This window comes from Ambystoma mexicanum, chromosome 2p (genome assembly GCF_040938575.1).
Source record: "Ambystoma mexicanum isolate Mex_15411 chromosome 2p, UKY_AmexF1_1, whole genome shotgun sequence".
NCBI classification, from domain to species: domain Eukaryota; kingdom Metazoa; phylum Chordata; class Amphibia; order Caudata; family Ambystomatidae; genus Ambystoma; species Ambystoma mexicanum.
This window is the reverse complement of record NC_090923.1, coordinates 721,807,032-721,825,558: the sequence shown is the minus strand read 5'-3', so window position 1 is coordinate 721,825,558 and position 18,527 is coordinate 721,807,032. Positions and strand designations below refer to the sequence as shown.

At 45.4% G+C, this 18,527-nt stretch overlaps 1 protein-coding gene across 8 annotated transcripts in view; it reads left to right on the top strand.

Moving 5' to 3' along the window:
* The window catches only part of RYR1 (ryanodine receptor 1), a 946,449-nt gene that overhangs the window by 440,673 nt on the left and 487,249 nt on the right, over window positions 1–18,527 (top strand). For all 8 annotated transcript variants that reach the window (XM_069644325.1, XM_069644324.1, XM_069644319.1 and 5 more), the window contains 9 exons: window positions 3,889–3,979; window positions 4,708–4,848; window positions 6,717–6,880; window positions 7,118–7,196; window positions 9,611–9,700; window positions 10,282–10,425; window positions 11,094–11,174; window positions 11,945–12,020; window positions 12,231–12,354. In XM_069644325.1, coding sequence (XP_069500426.1) covers window positions 3,889–3,979; window positions 4,708–4,848; window positions 6,717–6,880; window positions 7,118–7,196; window positions 9,611–9,700; window positions 10,282–10,425; window positions 11,094–11,174; window positions 11,945–12,020; window positions 12,231–12,354 — 990 coding nt within the window. The remainder of the gene's footprint in view (window positions 1–3,888; window positions 3,980–4,707; window positions 4,849–6,716; window positions 6,881–7,117; window positions 7,197–9,610; window positions 9,701–10,281; window positions 10,426–11,093; window positions 11,175–11,944; window positions 12,021–12,230; window positions 12,355–18,527) is intronic.

Sequence of the window (18,527 nt, the reverse complement as noted above, 5' to 3'; positions counted from 1 at the left end):
AGGCCACATCTTCTAAAAACATTGCACACAAACAAAAACACAGATTTGCAAAAACACACTAATCCCTTGCAGGCATGTGTTGGTCTTGTCAACTGTCAAGCTCCTGATGTGTAGGAACCTGAAATAAAGATTATCAGTGTCTCGATAATTGTCTATAGCATTTTTAAAAGGTTCCCTAAAAAGTAGAAAAGTGAAACACTCAGTCTTTCCAGTGGTGCCAAGAGCTATGGCTGTCCACGCATGCGCCAGACTGGAGTGCAATGTAGCTTGGGCTGCTTGAAAAAGTTACCTTACATTTCGTCACGTTTGTCAAGCTTAGTCCAATCAAGTGAGAAGAGACTAAAGTTGAGTTTCTTGAACGTGGATCGACTGGCTGAATGCGTGCAGTGAAGCACTGTCAACATCATAAAACAGCTCCTGGTGGTACTGCCCATGAGCAGTGTCAGAGGCCCAGGCAAGGGCTGAGGTCCTCCAATCATGCCAGCCTGTTTTTGCCCGTGGGTCATATGAATTTTTATTTTTGGATGTATAGGTCTCTTGAGACGTGGAGGACGACAGACTCACAAAATGCAATTGCACGCAGGGATCACAGACATTAGTACTTAACGTATCATTGTTTTCCCCGTATGCAATTTTAAACATTTACAAAGCGTAGTTCAAATCTGAAGAGTAAAAGCTGAAATTGCTTTTGCTCTTTAGTTTTACTCTTGGCTTTGATAAAAATGACACCTCCAAATAACGTCCTAAAGACAGCGTTTATAAATGGGTTCCTATGGACTCCACCTGTTCATTAGGGGATGCTAATCTGATGCGGATTCCATAGGAATCCATTTGCTTTAGGCGTGCATGAAAATCATGAAAAACAGGGGCAGAAACCAAATGAGAGATGCAAACTCTGTTTTGTACCCCTCTAGACCTTTGAAATGCATGTACATATGCTGGAGTGCACAATAACCCTGTCAATATCTGAAGAACACCCTGTTTTTGAATAATAGTTTCGTCTGCCACAGAATGGACTCGAAATATCTCAGTCCCATCTGATAGATTTTCCTCTGTCAAAAACCAACATGGCTGGTGCCAACTTTCTTTTTTTATGTTTTAAACTTGTGTCTGAATTTAGCAACCCTGTGCTTCTTGGCATACTTCAGGTGTGCATTTTACAGACCTCTAATGTTGGCATCATTTTCCTACTCTTAAGCCTAGAAGAGTTTGAGAGGTCCTCAGTTGCCTGCCACTGCCTCACATAGTTCTGCAACACTTGGACTTCCTGTAGGCAAATAGTCCCACACTGGCAGCGAGGCAGAGAAATTCCACATGTCCTTAGGTTTTCGTCTAAGCGGATCCATTCTGGAACAGTTCTTCAAACTTGAAAAGACCCTTGGCAAAGCGGTCTCTGGCTGCACATAGGACAATCAAGTTGTGCACGCCGCCTTTAGCCATGCATTACACTTTTGCTCTCCGCCATGCTAATTAAGTAAATTCTGCCTGCCATGCATGCATGGCATGCAGGATTTTCAATGGATTCCTATGGCGCCCGCCTGCTTTTTGCTGGTGCAAAAAGCTGGTGGGATCCATAGGAATCAACAACATTTGCTCTGGCATTAACATCCCGGGAGGATAGCTCAGTGGCAACATGCTCGCCTTGGAAGCAAGACACCACCAAGCAACACAGGTTCGATCCCCGTGTCCGCGCTTAGAAACCTCGGGGTATTTAAGCGCATTATAAATATGCAACTAAGACAACAACAACAAATTCTGTAAAAGCGACTCGATGCCCTGTGTGAGCGCTTTAAAAATGCAAATAAACAAATGCAGGCGCAAATGGTGGATTATTTGTATAGTGGAAGGGAGCGGCGGAAACGCATGCTACATTCCGCCCCTCCTCTGCGCCATACAAATGAATGAACATGGGTCATAGCATGAACGAAAGATGTAAAAAAAATTAAGCAAGGCCTTTGCACCTACCGTTTACATTACGCCCCTCATCAAAATGAGCTCCAATATGTTACAAAAGTACTGCCTGGCGCTTGTATACCCCTAGGTTTCAGAGCTCTTCATTCTCCTACTTTATTCGGCACAAAGAGCCTTTAAAGTTTACAAATTGAACAATCACATTACAATCGATACCTTTAAAAATTATAAAAATATACAATCTGATGGTATAACATGTAAGAATTCTTAGCTAATGGTTTCAGTGCTATAAAAAAGGTAATGTAAATATTTGAAGCAAACTATGTCACATTAAGCATTTCTGCGGGAAAGTCGTGTTTCTTGTGGTGGCCACTTAAGTAGGAGAGAGGGAGAGCCGGAGGATACACGCTATATTATCAAATAGCGGAGAAGCAGATCAAATAAGTGCCTACATATTTTCAACCTGAACAAAAAGATGCACACCTGCAAGACATTGTAAGGCAGCCATAGAGCTCGTTACGTGCATTTGCCAAATGTTAGTAAGACGGGCTGCAAAGGTGGAGCAAACAACATTTAGAAGTGAATTAAAAAGTGCTTGAAACTAGTAAATGGGAGAATGCCAGTTACAATGTTTATCCTTAAACTTGAGTTTTTGAAACTGATAATTTGGTACTGTTTATGATTTACTCCCTGCACGTGCTTGTCTACATGTCTGCTGATGATTTGTGCTCAATCTCGTTGTATGTTTTAAAACAGATAAAATGTGCTATAAAAAAAAGCTTTAAACTAATTTCTCTTGAACTGCCTACAGTGGTTTTATACTCCCAGTGTAGTGTGTGGATGTGTAGCAAATTCATGCTGCAAGAATATAGAGTATCTGGCATACAGAATGTACTTGATTGCCCACAACTGGTATCTCCATAGTCTGGATTTGCAATTGCTAACCTGCTTACCCAGATTCCACATTGCCCAATGTGAAGTGCCACACTGCCACTCAGGCCAACGCGGATGGCCACATCATCAGAGAGCTTTATGTTTTAACTTGAGGGTCTTGCACTCTCTGTGTTGCTTCATCTATTTCCAGGAGCAGTTGTTTTTAGCTCATATGTACTGCTTTATAATGTAGGTGCAGCATTTCTGTTTGGAATGCTTACATGTGTTCTTGACATTAGAGGGAGCATGGGCTATATACACTATTTTCGTTTATATTTGGTTCATACTGCCCACACTGTCTGTAATATTGTCTACATAACAGCAAAGGGTGCATTCTAATTGCTGCAGTGTTGCACCGGGTTGCATTTCGGGCAGGTTGGAGGGACTGGCTGGCAGAATCAGCAGACTCCATGATTTCAGTTTGGGACACATTCCGAATGTTGACACTGGTTTCATTGTGGCCCTGTGAGTAACACTAAAGACAGTTAGCATCACGCTCATTGGATAGTTATTGGAAGTGTTGCTCTTTACCTGATTGTGTAATTCTCTGGGATACCTCTTGTCTCAGCTAGCAAAGTGTTCCTTCAATCCCACTGTGACTACTTTCCAGCGCAATTTCGGGACTTGGGATTCACAGTTGTTTTCCAGACTGCTTTTATTTTGTTTCTACCACCTTGTTGTGATATAATGGGCAGGCAAAATGCAAAGGTGCATGTCTTCCAGCACTCCTGTGTTATGCCTTAGGCAACAGCTTCAGAGAACGCTTTGTTTTATAATGGTCCTTGTCTGATTCATGCAGTTGCACAGCTGCCAGGGTCTCGAGGCATTCAATTGACACTGCGCCTCACCTCTGGCCTCTTTTGTTCTTAACCGTCGCTCTCTTGCCTTCCTTGCCAGTGCCCCCTCCCCTCTTATCTTTCCTGGTCCCTGCCATTTACCTCGCCATTTACTTGACTTTAAAAAATATTAGCTCCTCTTTTTAACTCTTATATTTCCTCTCTTTCCCTCTCTCTCTCGTTCACATCACTTCCATCCAAAATCCAGGTTCCTTCGCCCATCTATGTTGCAGCATCTGCTTCGCCGGTTGGTGTTTGATGTTCCTATCCTGAACGAGTATGCCAAAATGCCACTGAAGGTGAGTCCTGAACCTATGAATTGTGATGTACCAGCCCCATTTTTGTAGTCCTACAAAGAGTGTCAGTCACACCTAACATCATACACTGGCGATGCACCACATCCGAACCTGCCAGAGCTCTGAGTTTCCATTGCTCAGAAGCAGAAGTGCCACTGCAACTCTATATTAACCTGTGGCAGCTCATGCTCAGCAATTACTTATAGTCAATCCTGCTCTTCTAGCTGGGCACCTCTAACAATGCGCCCCAACTCTAACCTGCATGTCAGTATTCAGTGCGCACCATTCACCGCTCATCCTGCCCTACATCCCGGGCACACAAGGGCCTAACCTTTTGTGCTGCACGGAATGTTGCTCCTCAACTCTAAAGACCGACAACCTCTGATATGTCAGTGCAGGTATCTACCAAGACTTACCAATGAACCTCGACCTACATATCCCACTGCTGTTCCAGTACTGACTTTACACACTGCTCTACTGGTACGGCCTGCACAGACACGAAGCACCTTCTGGATTTCCCTAATTATCGTCCACACTAACCTTCGCCATGGCACCCAATCGCTTGTTATCCCACTACAGACACTATGCCAGTTCACAAAATTCTCCCAAAGCGCCTCATTTAGGACTTGCCTCAGATCATAGCTGACTGTCAATGGGCTTTACCACTGCCAAGTGCTAGCTCCATCAATTACGTTTTTGCAAAAAACTAAAATGTTGTTTTCCTACTTTAGCTGTTAACCAATCACTATGAGCGTTGTTGGAAATACTACTGCCTCCCGACTGGTTGGGCGAACTTTGGTGTGAGCTCAGAGGAAGAGCTGCACTTGTCCCGAAAGTTGTTCTGGGGTATTTTCGAATCCCTTGCTCATAAGGTAAAAGAGATATTCAGATGTATTTACAAAATCTATAAAACTATGCAATGTAAAATTATTGACATATTAAGAGTCTTGAACCAGAAAGAACACCTTATTTTTCAAACAATGTTTCCATATGCAAGTGCACATCTATATAACGAACTCAGCTTTAAAGAGTTAATAGCAAGCTTTATTCTGCAGCAGGTGATGATTCTGCGTGGTTCCGTGGGAATTGAAATCATTCTCCTTTTTTTCTGGGAAGAATATCAACGATTTCGAATGTTGATAACATCGCTGGATTCTACATTTCTTGTTTGCACATAGCACAATGATTCCAGAAAACATTGGGGCTCATTAAGAGTCTGGCGTGAGCGATTCCAGTCAAACCGGCAGGCTGCTGCCAGACTCGTGATGATTTACCGCCGCCTGACTTGCTGGAATAACCGGGAAATTACAGCCCCGACTGTCCAGTAAGTCAGGCGGCGGCATTCGTAAATCCCCATTCCCAGTTGAGTCGCATAGGACTCAAATGGGAATTAGGACCACTGAAATATCGGTAAGCTTACCGGCACCGTTGTTTCCGGACCAGCAAATTACGAGTCTGCGGGCGGGTTGCCCTCCCGCCCGCCAGGTCTGCCCTGGGACAACCCACCCGCAGACTCGTAGTTTGTTGGTCCGGAAACAACGGTGCTGGTAAGCTTACCGGCACCATTGTTTCCAGACCGGCAAACTTGTAATGAGGCTCATTGGGCCTCATTACGAGGTTGGCGGTAGCCGTGCCTGTAATACAGGCACTGCTCCCGCCGGTATTCATTTTTTTCCGGGGCCCCGAAAAGGGCAATTACCGGGTCATTACGACCTTGCCGGACCCGGTAATTGCGCTTTTCTGGGCGTCAGAAAAATGTGTTCCCCATTCCCATTTGAGCCCGATATCAATGGGAATAGGGAGGGTGGTAGCACCGGTACCGTTGATAACGGTACCGGTGCTACTGTCATGTTTTGCTTGCGGGTGCCGGTACAGCCACCAGGTCAGACCTATACATTAACAATTGTAAATTATAGATAGAGAGACATGACATATGAGAAGGGACACAAAGCTTGTAGGTGTTGTTTGGTTATTTGCCTGTCCATGGTGATTCTAATCTGTATGACCATTCTTGCCCCCCCCCCTTCTCAAAACACCTCTTCACTGGAACACTTTGAGATCGCGTTAATCAAGCTTTACCATCAACCACTGCATTCGAAGTGCCTGCCAGTCTTTTTTGAAAGCATTGTTCTGATAGTTAATGGCTTAATTGGAGCAGCAAACACTCTACTGGTTTGATAAGTCTCCTAACCAAGTCTGCCTTCAGCCACTCTATTTATAAGCACTATGCGTTTCCTTTAATGAAGTCCTGTTAAAAGCAAGCATTGACAAAGCCAACAGTGTTGGCTTGTGTATGAGTAGTAGGCATTTGCCAGGTTCTGCTATTAGATGCCCAGGTACTTTCACCATTTCCATCTGCGAACATCAATGGCCAGTTAATAGCACTAAGGCTGTGCCTGGCAAGTGCCTTTGCCATGCCTACACAAAAGCCCAAACAGTTGGCATTGCCTAATGTTTGTTTTTAGGTCATAGTTTGCGCAATATAGTGGGACACAACCCTTCAAGTGGCTGCTGTTTTTAACAGTTTCAAGAGGGAGGTTTCTGAAGAAGAATTTGGGAAATAGTGCTGGATCCATCTGGAATTTCGGACAGGGTGTGGCCATGCTATGATTGCACATAATTCATTTATTTCAAACACTGATAGCGTCGCACAGTGGGGAAAGCTATGGTATGTCTTTATAAGAAGCAGACATTGTCATTCCATTCGTTCTCACATTTTTTTAAATGTTTTTTGCTGTAGAGATTTGATGCTGAGCTATACAAGATTGCCATGCCATGCCTCTGTGCCATCGCAGGTGCCATCCCTCCTGATTATGTTGATGCCAGCTACTCTTCCAAGACTGAGAAAAAGGCCTCAGTGGATGCAGAGGGCAACTTTGACCCCAAACCTGTTGAAACTTTGAAGTGAGTGTGATCTCGTTTTGGCACAGACTTAAGATACTTTGGTTGATGGAGATTAGCACTATTGAGGAAGCGGACAATGGACATTTTAGCGGTCCCGCCAAAACTCTACTCAGTACCATACCCCATGAATCCATCACTCTGCATTGACGCAGCCTTTAGAAAGATCCCTGCAGCGCTTGAATATTCCACCTGTCGTATAGTATTTGAGATTGACTCATGCATGTTTTTCTCCTGCAGCGTCATCATCCCGGAGAAGCTAGATGCATTCATTAACAAATATGCTGAGTACACACATGACAAGTGGGCATTTGATAAGGTATGTATACAGAGCATGTTGCCAAAATGTGGTGTAGGCTGTGATTCCACTCATCAGTCCAAAGAGGGAAAGACCTATATGTCCATCATAGCTACATGCTGTACATGCTAGTAGCAGAACACACACTATGCAGTTTCCTATATTTCCTACCCCCCCTCAAAACCTCCAGACACACGCATACAAACACCTGAACACAGCTAATATAATATAAAAACCACAATTAAAGTAATACTATTGCACACAAAATAATTAAGTTAGCCCCTCCCGTCCCTTTCCCCCATCGAATGGTATAATTGATTGCCTGTATCTCCGGTATGCAGTGATTATGTGGAATCACAAAACAACTAATCCAGTTACAACGAATCCAAAATAACTGATTCCAAAATAACGATTTTGGGTGAAAAACTCCACAAAGCAGCAAACCAGGCACTCCAACCCTACAGGCAAACTGAAGGCACATTGTTCAGCCAGAAGCCATTCATCCCTAATTGAAATTGTTCTTTCAGACATTGCACTACATGGAGATGCAGCAAACATCACAAGAATCTATGGCGACACCTGGAAGACAATCACTGGAATAACTGAACCCCTAAAAATCAAAACGCATTGACCAAACACACCCTAAAAGCAAGAATGGTTCTCACCCACCTTAAATGCATTAAACAAGTAATCCCATACGAATGGGTTTGAAAGACCAGGCCTGCCCCACTCAAAGCGCCTCCTGGACACTGTACAGCCATCATCCGGTCAAAAAACAAACGCAACAGCTGTGCAGCAAACGACATTTCCAATTCCAAAATGTTTAAAGAAATGAAAGCAGTCTCAAAACCAAGACCATAGCTGAGACCAGTGTAGCGTGATGCTGTACAATACAGTACTACGTCCATACAAAAATGCAGGCCACCAGAGACACTAACATGTACAACAGTTTCAGAATCTCAACTGAGTTAAACACAGACAACCCATCTCATCTCATCAGCACCTACTGAAACACACTTGCAAATTCATACTCATTACACCTCCGAAACAGAGCAACTCAAGGTCAAAAATAAACGCTTTTCTCCATCCAACTACAGACTCATTTCAAAAGGGTCCCCTTGATAGGAGACTGCCAGTTAGAATTAAAAGCTGCTGAAGATGTCCACACTCCCCTGCTCGCCTCCCCAATGGAACAGCCCCAGAGTAGTCATGTGATCTGTTGTTATACTTAGGCACGTGATGGGTCACGTAGCTGACTGGAGGCGTGCCGTGGTTCTTTTCTCATAGACTGCTTAGCATACAAAGAGAGACACACGCACAAGTGAAACCTTAAAGGAAATCCACCTAGGGCTTCTGTGAATGTGCCTGTTTGTCCAGTGCCACTTTATTCAGCAGTGCAGTGTGTGCTAGTGTGCGATGTGAACACTTTCCTGATTTGGGCTTTGGGGTACATGTCTAAGCAATATCCCTAATGTTAACACCATTTCTGCACATTCCCTTCTGCACACAGTGCTGAGTTCCCCAACTTAGATGGCAAGTGGCTCCTGGCCGTTGAAGTTGTCCTATAAACGGATATTGACATCTTTATTAAAATCTTCCTGTTGATGCGATCAAACCATCTCAAGCCTAATGACAGCAAAATAAGGCTCATTTTGATTCCAACAGGGTTAATAATGATGACAAGCACCCGGACCTGCTGTATTCATTCAAACCAATGCACTGAGCGGCCTGCAACACAACAGAGATTACTACAGCATGTAAGCAGATCAAAAGACCCAATCCTTCCTCTCCCCAACAGACTTCACTGATGACCCTAAGCAGCCGGGGTCACTTTCACAACAGTGCTTGAGGCACTGAATGGTCATATCCTCAACCCAGCAAAAACACACCCATACCACAAAAAAGTCAAAACAACCAGTTCAATGACCAAAGTAACTGTCATGGTCCTCCTTCTGTGAACGTACACATTAGGAGATCAATTATTGTAATGCGCCGGGCTGCAGCCTGTGAGCCAGATTCTACTCTACCTAAGAAGAGAGCCAGTCTAGAGAACCTTCAGGAAGAGAGAAAGGGGAATGGGTAGCCCAGGAACAAAGTGGAGTGAGCGGTATCATACACAGGACTGGGAATAGGTCTGTTGTGTAGTTTTTTAATGCTGAAAAGTCATGAGTTTAATCAGGTCTTTCCGTCTGTGTCTGCGTGTGTACTTTTATATATGTAAAAAAAAGATGTTCTATCTATTCCTTGCACATTTCCTCTTCCATGCTGTATTTGCAAGGTACTGTGGTTACACTGCAGATTTAACTGCTAAGTGCTTTACGCTGGGGTCACAGTTTGCTGACAGTGTGGTGGCAGTGTTTACAGCTCACCATATAGTAACAACAAAATAACATAGCAACATTGCCTTTTTCACTGTGGTTTTTCTTCATGAACAGATCCAAAATAACTGGACCTATGGTGAAGCTATCGACGAGGAGGCCAAAACACACCCAATGCTGAGGCCCTACAAAACCTTCTCAGAAAAGGTGACTACCCTTTGCCACTGGATCAGGTCTGGAGACATAGGCAGTGTGGGGTCAAACAGGGTGACTGTGTAGTCTTGTCAATGTTTAGGAGAATTATGGAAGATTGGCTCAGACCGGTATGATTTGTTGGGTAATGGCCTTATAGGAATCTGAGTAGAGTTATTTCTTTGTTCTGATTAAGGTGTATCCCTGTTTACAGTGTGGGGAGTTGTGGTAATAGAACATGGGACAAAGGGGATCTTCTGTCCATGACTTTGTTAAATACATAGCACATTTTGCTCATCTAATAATTAGGATCCAATGGATTTAGGCTGAGCGAAGAAGCAGTGAGTCAGTGCACAAACTGAGTTTCAATGTAGAGTTTGCATCTCTGTTAATTTACATGTTAGTTTGTAAAGCGCATCTCAGAATACCCACTTCACCTAACGCTTAACGTCCTCCCCCATACCTCTTTTGTATGTTTTTTCCCCTTAGAGTCTTATTCATGTGCTTCCGAAAAGGAAGGGTGCAATTTGGCTTTTGCATCTTGAGTTTCCCACCCCATTGGATTGCTGCTATAATGGTACCTCTTTGTCTCTCAGGATAAGGAGATCTACCGCTGGCCTATCAAGGAATCCCTGAAGGCCATGATCGCCTGGGAATGGACCATGGATAAAGCAAGAGAAGGGGAAGAGGAAAAGGTAGAGAAGAAAACCAAATCTCGCAAGATTTCACAAACAGCTCAGGTAGGATTCAACCGGATCTCTTTCTCCTTCTTTTTCTTCAATTTTCTCCTCCTTTCTACATTGCTTGCTTCCTTCTCTCCTCTTGATTTCATCCTTTCTACTTTCCATCCCTTCTTGTGACATCTATATTTTGCTTCTTTCATCCTGCCTCCCTTTCCTTCTTTCCTTTTGTCTTTTGTTCTTCCATTCTTTTTCTTTTCTTCTTACTATGTCTTTCATTCTTTCACCCTTATTGTCTTTCTTTTCTTCTTCTCATCTACCCTCACAAATGTCCCAGCTCTCATGTCCTTCCACCCACCTGTGCTCCACAGATCGCTTCATACATTCCCTTCTTCCCTCTCCATACTTTCCTATGTCATATCTACTGTTCCCTTTCCGAATACCGTTCCCTTTCTTATCAATAATTCTTTCATTGATTCAACACCTCATTGCTTGCATCCATCCATCACTTGTTCTTACTCTCCACATTTGTCTCTCTGTCTCTCTCTATTTCTCTCTCTCTCTCCAACTCCTTCCTCTTTTTCATTCCTCCCATTTTCTGTTTGGCCATATAAGTTTTCTTCCTAATACATTTGTCTACCATATTAGCACCATTTATTTACCAAATTCTCCTACTCAGTAGGCAAGCATGAAAGGTGAACTACAATATTCAAATAATTTATTTTTAGGCAACGTATGACCCCAGCAGCCAGACCTTTAGCCCCACGCCTATTGACCTGACAGGAGCGACATTGTCCCGTGAACTTCAGGTAATTCTACCTTATATTCATTTGTTATGTGTGTTTCTTTGTTGGGAGATCAGGAAACATGTCTTGACATACTGTAATTATGCATGTGCACATTGTAAGCCAGAACACACTGTACCACAGAGATGGTGGCTTCTCCCAGGCAGGCCTGCCTAGGTGAGGGTTAATGGTTCTTTGCAACTGGCCTCATTACTTGCAAAACATTTCACGTAAATAAACACCTTTATTAGCCATTCCTTTGTGTATCATTCCATTCAATATTTTTCCTCTTGCCTTGCCATTAGAGAAGCAGGGCAACCAAATATAAGCCAGCCTTCACTGTATCTCCAAAACAAGAATTCTAACTTGAACATCTACAAGGGTTGTCCAACTCCAGGCCTCGAGGGCCGGGATCCTGACGGGTTTTCACGATATCCCAGATAAGATGCAGTTTGATTCCATAGCCACAGTGGGACATGCAATGAGAAAAACAAAAATGGATTGATTGATAAGTGGTGTAATGTAATGGTTCAAGTGTGCTTTTGCAGAAATGTACACCTGGCTTGCATCTTCCTTAGAGTAGTAAGGACCCCATCCACATCTGTCAGCATCCTTCCATGAATTGTGATTATTCAGCATTCATCGCTGAGCTATGCAAAAGTGTTGGTTCCCCACTGGTCCATGCAGCAGTCTAAAGTGATGTTTAATGGATGTCCAATAGCTGGATGCGTGCTATCTTTGGTCCTCACACTGCCTGAAATACCCATCCACTTGATTGTCTCTTCTTATTGTAGTCCATGGCAGAACAGCTTGCTGAGAACTACCACAACACATGGGGCCGCAAGAAGAAGCAGGAGCTGGAAGCCAAGGGTGAGTCCTCCAATCTACTGGACCCAGTTTTGTTTACTTTCTCTGCATCCACTCCTCTCCCCATCACATCTTTTTACAGCCTTTTCTTACTATCTCTTCTCCCGTCTCCATTTTCTACTCGCTCACCTCCTCTTCCCTTCCATTTCTGTGAGATAACATACTTCATTTTGTGGCTGTCTTCATTTTGTGGCTATCTGTATTGTGTCTCAGGAGGAGGAACCCACCCGCTGCTTGTTCCTTATGATACCCTCACTGCTAAGGAGAAGGCCCGAGACAGAGAGAAGGCCCATGAACTGCTGAAGTTCCTCCAGATCAACGGTTATGCTGTGACCAGGTAAAGTGGGAGTTGCAGGAACTCCACTGAGCGTCTCATGAGTAAGAGCATTTTCAAGACCAGGGAAAGTACCATTTTGCAAATTCCTCCATAGCCCTTTGGCTCTACTTGGTGCTCTTCTGTTGACAACACACTCGGAAGCTCCCTAGAATTGTCTTAGTGTGTCATTAGCCCTGTGCTGACATAAAAAGTCAATTTCTCTCTGCATTGAGATAGCTGTGACCTTTCTTGGGGTCGGATCGAATACTACTTCTACTCTCCACCAGGACCTATTTTAGCATGCCTACAGGCACATTGATGCATCACACATTGCATGGATTTAAGCCCCTTGTTTTAAGGTTCTGCTAGATGTAGCATTTTCAGTAGCATAGTATGTGGCATCCCGGTGCAGTGAGACGTTTTCTTGTTTTCAGGCTCTGCCTCGACCTTAGTCTTGAGAACACAATAACAGTTCAGTTCACCCACACACCATAGCTAAAACGAAAGGAAGTAATGCTGATGTTAATCATTTTCTTGTCTTCTATCATAAAATACATATTTTGATATCCTCAATGTTGTTATGGAAGTGGCTGAGCTAGATCTCTCAAATCATCAGGTCGCCCAGTAGCGACACAAAAAATAATTACAGGTGTGAAATATGTAACTCTGCTCTCTTGCTCCTTTATACATTGTCAGGCAGTGTTCTGCATTAAAGAGCAAGAGGTACGTTTAGTACAACAAGAACGCTAGGCTAAGAAGTTGTTCTGCAGTTGAATTATATCTTGGATGAAAGAGAATACCTCGCTGCCCTTTTCCACCCAGTCCACTAGCAACAGAAGTTCTAGGGGTCCTCACTCTTCCAGTTGGAGCTGCTCCTCCCCTCTGGCACAGCAGCCAAATACCCCTTCATGCACACGGTATGTAGCAAAGATAGTGAACCCGTGTACCCAACACTATGCCCTTTAAGACTGGGTAGCAATACTTTGAGATGGATGGGGATGCAGAATATACTCAAACATCAATAATCAGACTGACTCAGGAAGTTGGCAAAGTGCGTCTGTTTTATTTTCAATTATCTAAAACAGTAGCATAACGAACATCCGCTCGATGTTCTCACTCAGCAAGTTTCTTAAAAAAGACAGTTTATATAGCAAAACCTCGTCATCATTGACATCAATCTACGTGGCAAACTACAAACACCTACTTGGGAAAGTGATTGGCTTAAAGGGAACATCTAGGTATAGGTTACATACTTGTCAGGGAAAGTGATTGGGTCTCTAACATCAGGTGGGGCAAGTAAGCCCTCTTGTAGTGCAAGTCATTATGAAGGTCATCAAATACACAACATCCCATTGGCTACATAAACTATAGGGCTCTCTATTACGTGGCCCTCTAAAATCGGTTGCCACCCTTGTATCCCTCGGTAATATTCCACACACGCTAGCAGCACGCAGGCTGGCACTCAGGTGCTGGTGCGCTGGTCATGACCATAGCTTCCCACCTAATTAGCCTGCCATCTATCATCACTCTTGCCGCATGCGAGTCAATTAGCTTTTGAACATTGGCCTTGGGAATGTTCTCTGTGCCTGAGAATAAAAGGGAGTATAGACATACTTTGTCTCTTGGTTTTAATACAGCTCAACTCAGTATCTATTTTCATCCGACCATGTGAATGGAGACCATGTTTCAGAGCTTTTCTGTATGTAAAATACTATTAAATGATGAACCTCTGACGTCTTCAATGTCCTTGCTCCTCAACTCAGACAGGAGTTTGTTCTTTTCACACGTGCTCTAACTACTGCATGAACATTCAAGCTCACAGTGGCCTTGACTTCCTGGTGCTGGGCCAGCCAAGACTTTCTTGAATTCACCTCCGTTATTAAGTCGTTTTCCAACTGCGCCACACTGAAAAAAGCTTTTCTATTCATGGGGTCCAGACTCTGCTAAAGTGCGTTGTGGAACATCCATAGTCTATACATTCCTATGCATATACGTTGCCGCATCGCCGCAATCTATTCACTACGTAGCCAGCCTTAAAAATACCTTTCCCTATTTGCGTTTACTGCATCTGTACAATTATAAAAATTACTTTTCATTTTCTTCATGGTTTCTGTAGCATGAGCATCTTCATCTCAAGCCCGAAATGTTGCTCATCTTTATCACTTCGTCTTCAGATCTCATAGAATGTTTACATTCTTCGGCCTTTTGTCTGTTCTTGATGCGTCAGTTCTGCTTTACTTGACGTCATCAGTCTTCTTTCTTGCTTATTTTCACACTTCCTCCGGGATTTCATTCAAATGTTCCACCATATTGTCGTGAGTGCATATATGGTTTCCTCAATGGGTACCTTACTTCCATGATTCTTTGCGGTATAGGCATTCTTACAGGCACTGCACGTTTGCACACTTTGGCTCCCAACATATAGGCAGCATGGGTGCAGAGCTTTGAGTGGAGGTACTTGGCTCCACCTCTACAGTAGCACAATAAATTATGCAATAATGCTGAAGGCAGCTTCTTAAAATGTAAATGAGCCGAGTCTTCTAGAGTTATATAATCAATGCGTATGTGGGGATGTGTTTTTATAGTGAAGTGAAAGACAAGAAGTAGTATTGTCTCTCAATGAGGATGCATAAAGGACCCTCTTTAATTTATGTTCACAACTAGTTCATCCTAGTAAGAAAATGAGATGCAGACAGGTGGTACATGTGACTGTGAAACCTGCTGAGTTAGAGAATATTTAAGATGGAGCAACAATTACCCTCTCCTCCTGAAAGTGTTTATCATAGCTTACAACAAATCCCAGGGGTGAGACGCATAAGGGGGCATTCATTTTCTTTCTGTGTAGGGTCCAAGGACCCCAGCATTTTCAGTGATAACTCGGGGTCTCACTCAGGCCTAGTGTGCGCCTTTACAAGTAAAGCTTTCAGAATTATCACTAATGCACTGTCGTCATCTAAGCAAGACCTCAATTTAATTTGTTTCTATCCTGATATATATATGAAGACATGCTAAAAAACTGCAGAAAAGGATTCCAAGATGGCGGCCGGAGCAGGAGGACGTGCCTGACTGTCTCTCTCCCCCGGGCCGCTTTCCAGACGCCCATATATGCAGGGTGTCGGGGCGATTCTAAGCTCGAAACTACCAAGGCGCAGTGGTATTTGTGTAATGGGAGGGGGACAGTAAAACTCACCCCTCCTGAGGTCCTGCTCTGCAACGGCAAAGGTCCTCCGGGCCCCGGAGGGAGAGACGTGTAACAGAGACGGTGGGCGGCTGGGCCCCGAGCTGAGCTCTCGTGGGGTTGGACCCCTGGCCTGGAATCGACAGAGCGGCTTGGGAGGGGGATAGCCCCCGACACGGAGGAGAAGCCTGGCCCGCGCTGTGGTCCGCCCGGGCTGTGTCGCAAGCCGTAGAGGACTGCCGCAGCTGGACGCGGCCGCTCGGGGGATGGCGCGCCTCCTCCTCCTGCGGCGCTCTCGTCGCTGAGGATCGCGCTGGGGGTGAGACTAAGTGGGAGACTAAGTGGGCACCTTAACGCACCATTGGGCCCCCCCTCTCCTGGACTGCCTACAAGATCTTTTGGGGCCCCCCCAATCCGGCGCTGCCTGCAGGATCACCCGGACTCTCCTCTCTCTCTACCGCTGTGCCGGGGCTGCGGACGCCGGGCCCTGCGGCCGGATCGCATCGCGTTGGTCCACTCCTGGTGGCGTGCACCCTTGAAGGCCCCTGCTGGGTGTGCGTGTCCTGGGGGCGACGCGGAGGGGAGGTCACAAAGCGTGACGGGTGCTGGGGACACCCCCGGTCTAGGCTGGAGCGGTGCACTCGGTGGAGCTGTGAGCGGTGGGGAGGATCTACTCTGGCGGGGTGAATCCGGCCCCACTCTTCCTCGATCCCGCTTCCCTGGCCCCAGCTTCTGTGAGAGGTGATCCCAGGCTACCGGGCGAGAAGCTGCCCTGGGAACACTGCCTACAGGAATTTAGTGCAAGGTAGGAGACTCTGTGCATCTTCTTCATTTTGGCACCACATCGGCCATCCAAAGAGCTCCCTCCTCCTTGTGGCAGCCTGTGCTACAGTTGACTGACTTTGTGATTACCGCCACAGGTGGTGGATCCCCCAAGTTGAAATACAGACCGTTTTCCCCAGTGTTTCCCGGCTGGTTCGCTGTATTGGGAAGTTACCTTGCTCATAGGGGGGATCCCCTCCCCACTGGCCCGCGGCTGGGCCCTCCTCTCGCAGCTTAACCCCTTTTTCCTACTGTGGACTGCATTGATGTCGAAATCGAGGGCAAAGACACCGGCCCTCCACAAAAAAGCAGGGCAGGAATCTAAAGCAGCTGTGGGGGCCACAGAAAGACTCCACCCCAAACTCAGACAAATTCCCCCCGCTTCATCGTAACTCCCCTCAGCCTGCCATGGAGGGAGGTATAATGAATAAGGATGATATGCAGATTTACTTCAAGGAAATTCAATCACAAATCATCTACTCTATGCAGGAACAGTTTACAATTTTCAGGGGTGAAATGAAGCTGGCCTTCCAAGAAATTAAACATGATGTGGCGAAGCTGGAAGAAAGAGCTGACATAGTAGAGAGGAAGCTGCAGCAGGTTGAGGAGTACTCTACGAAGTCTGATGAAACTCTTGACAGGGTGGCCCAGGCCACCATGTATTTGGAACAACAATGTGAGGACCTGGAAAACAGGTCGAGAAGATCGAACATAAGAATTAAAAATCTATCTGAGACCATAGCAGATTCCGACCTACGGTCCGCAGAGACACAACTATTTGTATGGGTCTTGGCAGAAGATACAGACCCAGAAGTAGGGATTGATCGCCTTCACAAAGTGGGTCTTAAAAGAACGTCCGAACCAGGGGCCAGACCCAGGGATGTCATAGTAGCACTATCCTCTTATGTCCAAAAGGAGCAGATTCTCCAGAAAGCCAGGCTGGCTCCCCAGGTGCGAGTGAATGGCCAGGAAGTGTGATTGTACCAGGATCTAGCCCAGTCAACCCTTCTCAAGCACTGGAAGATGGGTCCGGTGGTCCGTCACCTACAATCAATACAAGTGAAATACAGATGGACCGTTTCCCTTTGGTCTCCTCTTCACCTGGGAGGGGTCGCAACGCAGGATTACAACCTGTGAGGAAGGGGAAAAGATTTTAGGAATTGACTCTGGAGAGGTGGGGCATCCAAGACCGCAGAGGTGGACCCGTGGCTCAAGCGCGCAAGATGGTTGGTCAACGGTTCCCAGGAAAAGCAGGGAGAAGAAACGTAACTGAAGTACGGAGTGATTGGGATCCCCCCAGAGTTGAGAACGCTTGGGAGAAACATGCCACTGTTACCAGATACATTCTATGCTCTCGACCTACCGGTCATTGGCAGGCCGGGTAGGGGGGATAGCATGGTTCGCTTGGAATCAATAGTGGTGTTTAGGACTCCCCATGCAGAGTTGTTGAGGGAACACATGGACCGGGAGTGCCGGGCATTTCGCTTCGGGGCAGTGAGCAACCCGGTACAGCCCTCAAGGGATTTGGGGATGGGGAGGTGGGAATTTTTGGGGAAAAGGAATGTCAGGATGGCATACTACCGAAGGAGCGGCACAGCAAAGGAGAGAATAGAAGAGGCACAATACACTCTGTGAAGATTGACCAATATATAAGACACCAATGAGCTCAGTGACAATCCTCTCTCAGAATGTGAGGGGGATGAACTCCCCCATGAAACGGGCTAAACTAGAGCGCCAAGCCTGGCGGCATAAGGCGGACATATTGCCTTATCAAGAGACTCACATAAGGAAGGGTGAGAAGCACATCAAAGGGGCAAGGCACATCTATCAATCCAATGCGCAGAGCAAGAAAGCAGGAGTTCTAATTGCTGCGAAAGACTCTCTTGGGGTGCAGATCCATAACTACACTGCGGACAAAGAGGACAGATACGTCTTCTTAAATCTTACACTTAAAGGGACGCCAGTGACTTTAGCGTCGATCTATGCGCCGAATACAAGACAGGAATCGTTCTTGCTTCACATGCTGGATGATCTGGAGAAATTCTCATCAGGGAAAATTATCTTGGGCAGAGACTTGAATTTAGCTTGGAACCCCTCGCTGGACAGGAGCTCAAGATCGGGCATTGACTTGAGGGCCCCCTCGGCTCAAGGGTCTTCAACAAGCTCATTGTGGCAGTCGCTGGTCAACTCAGGA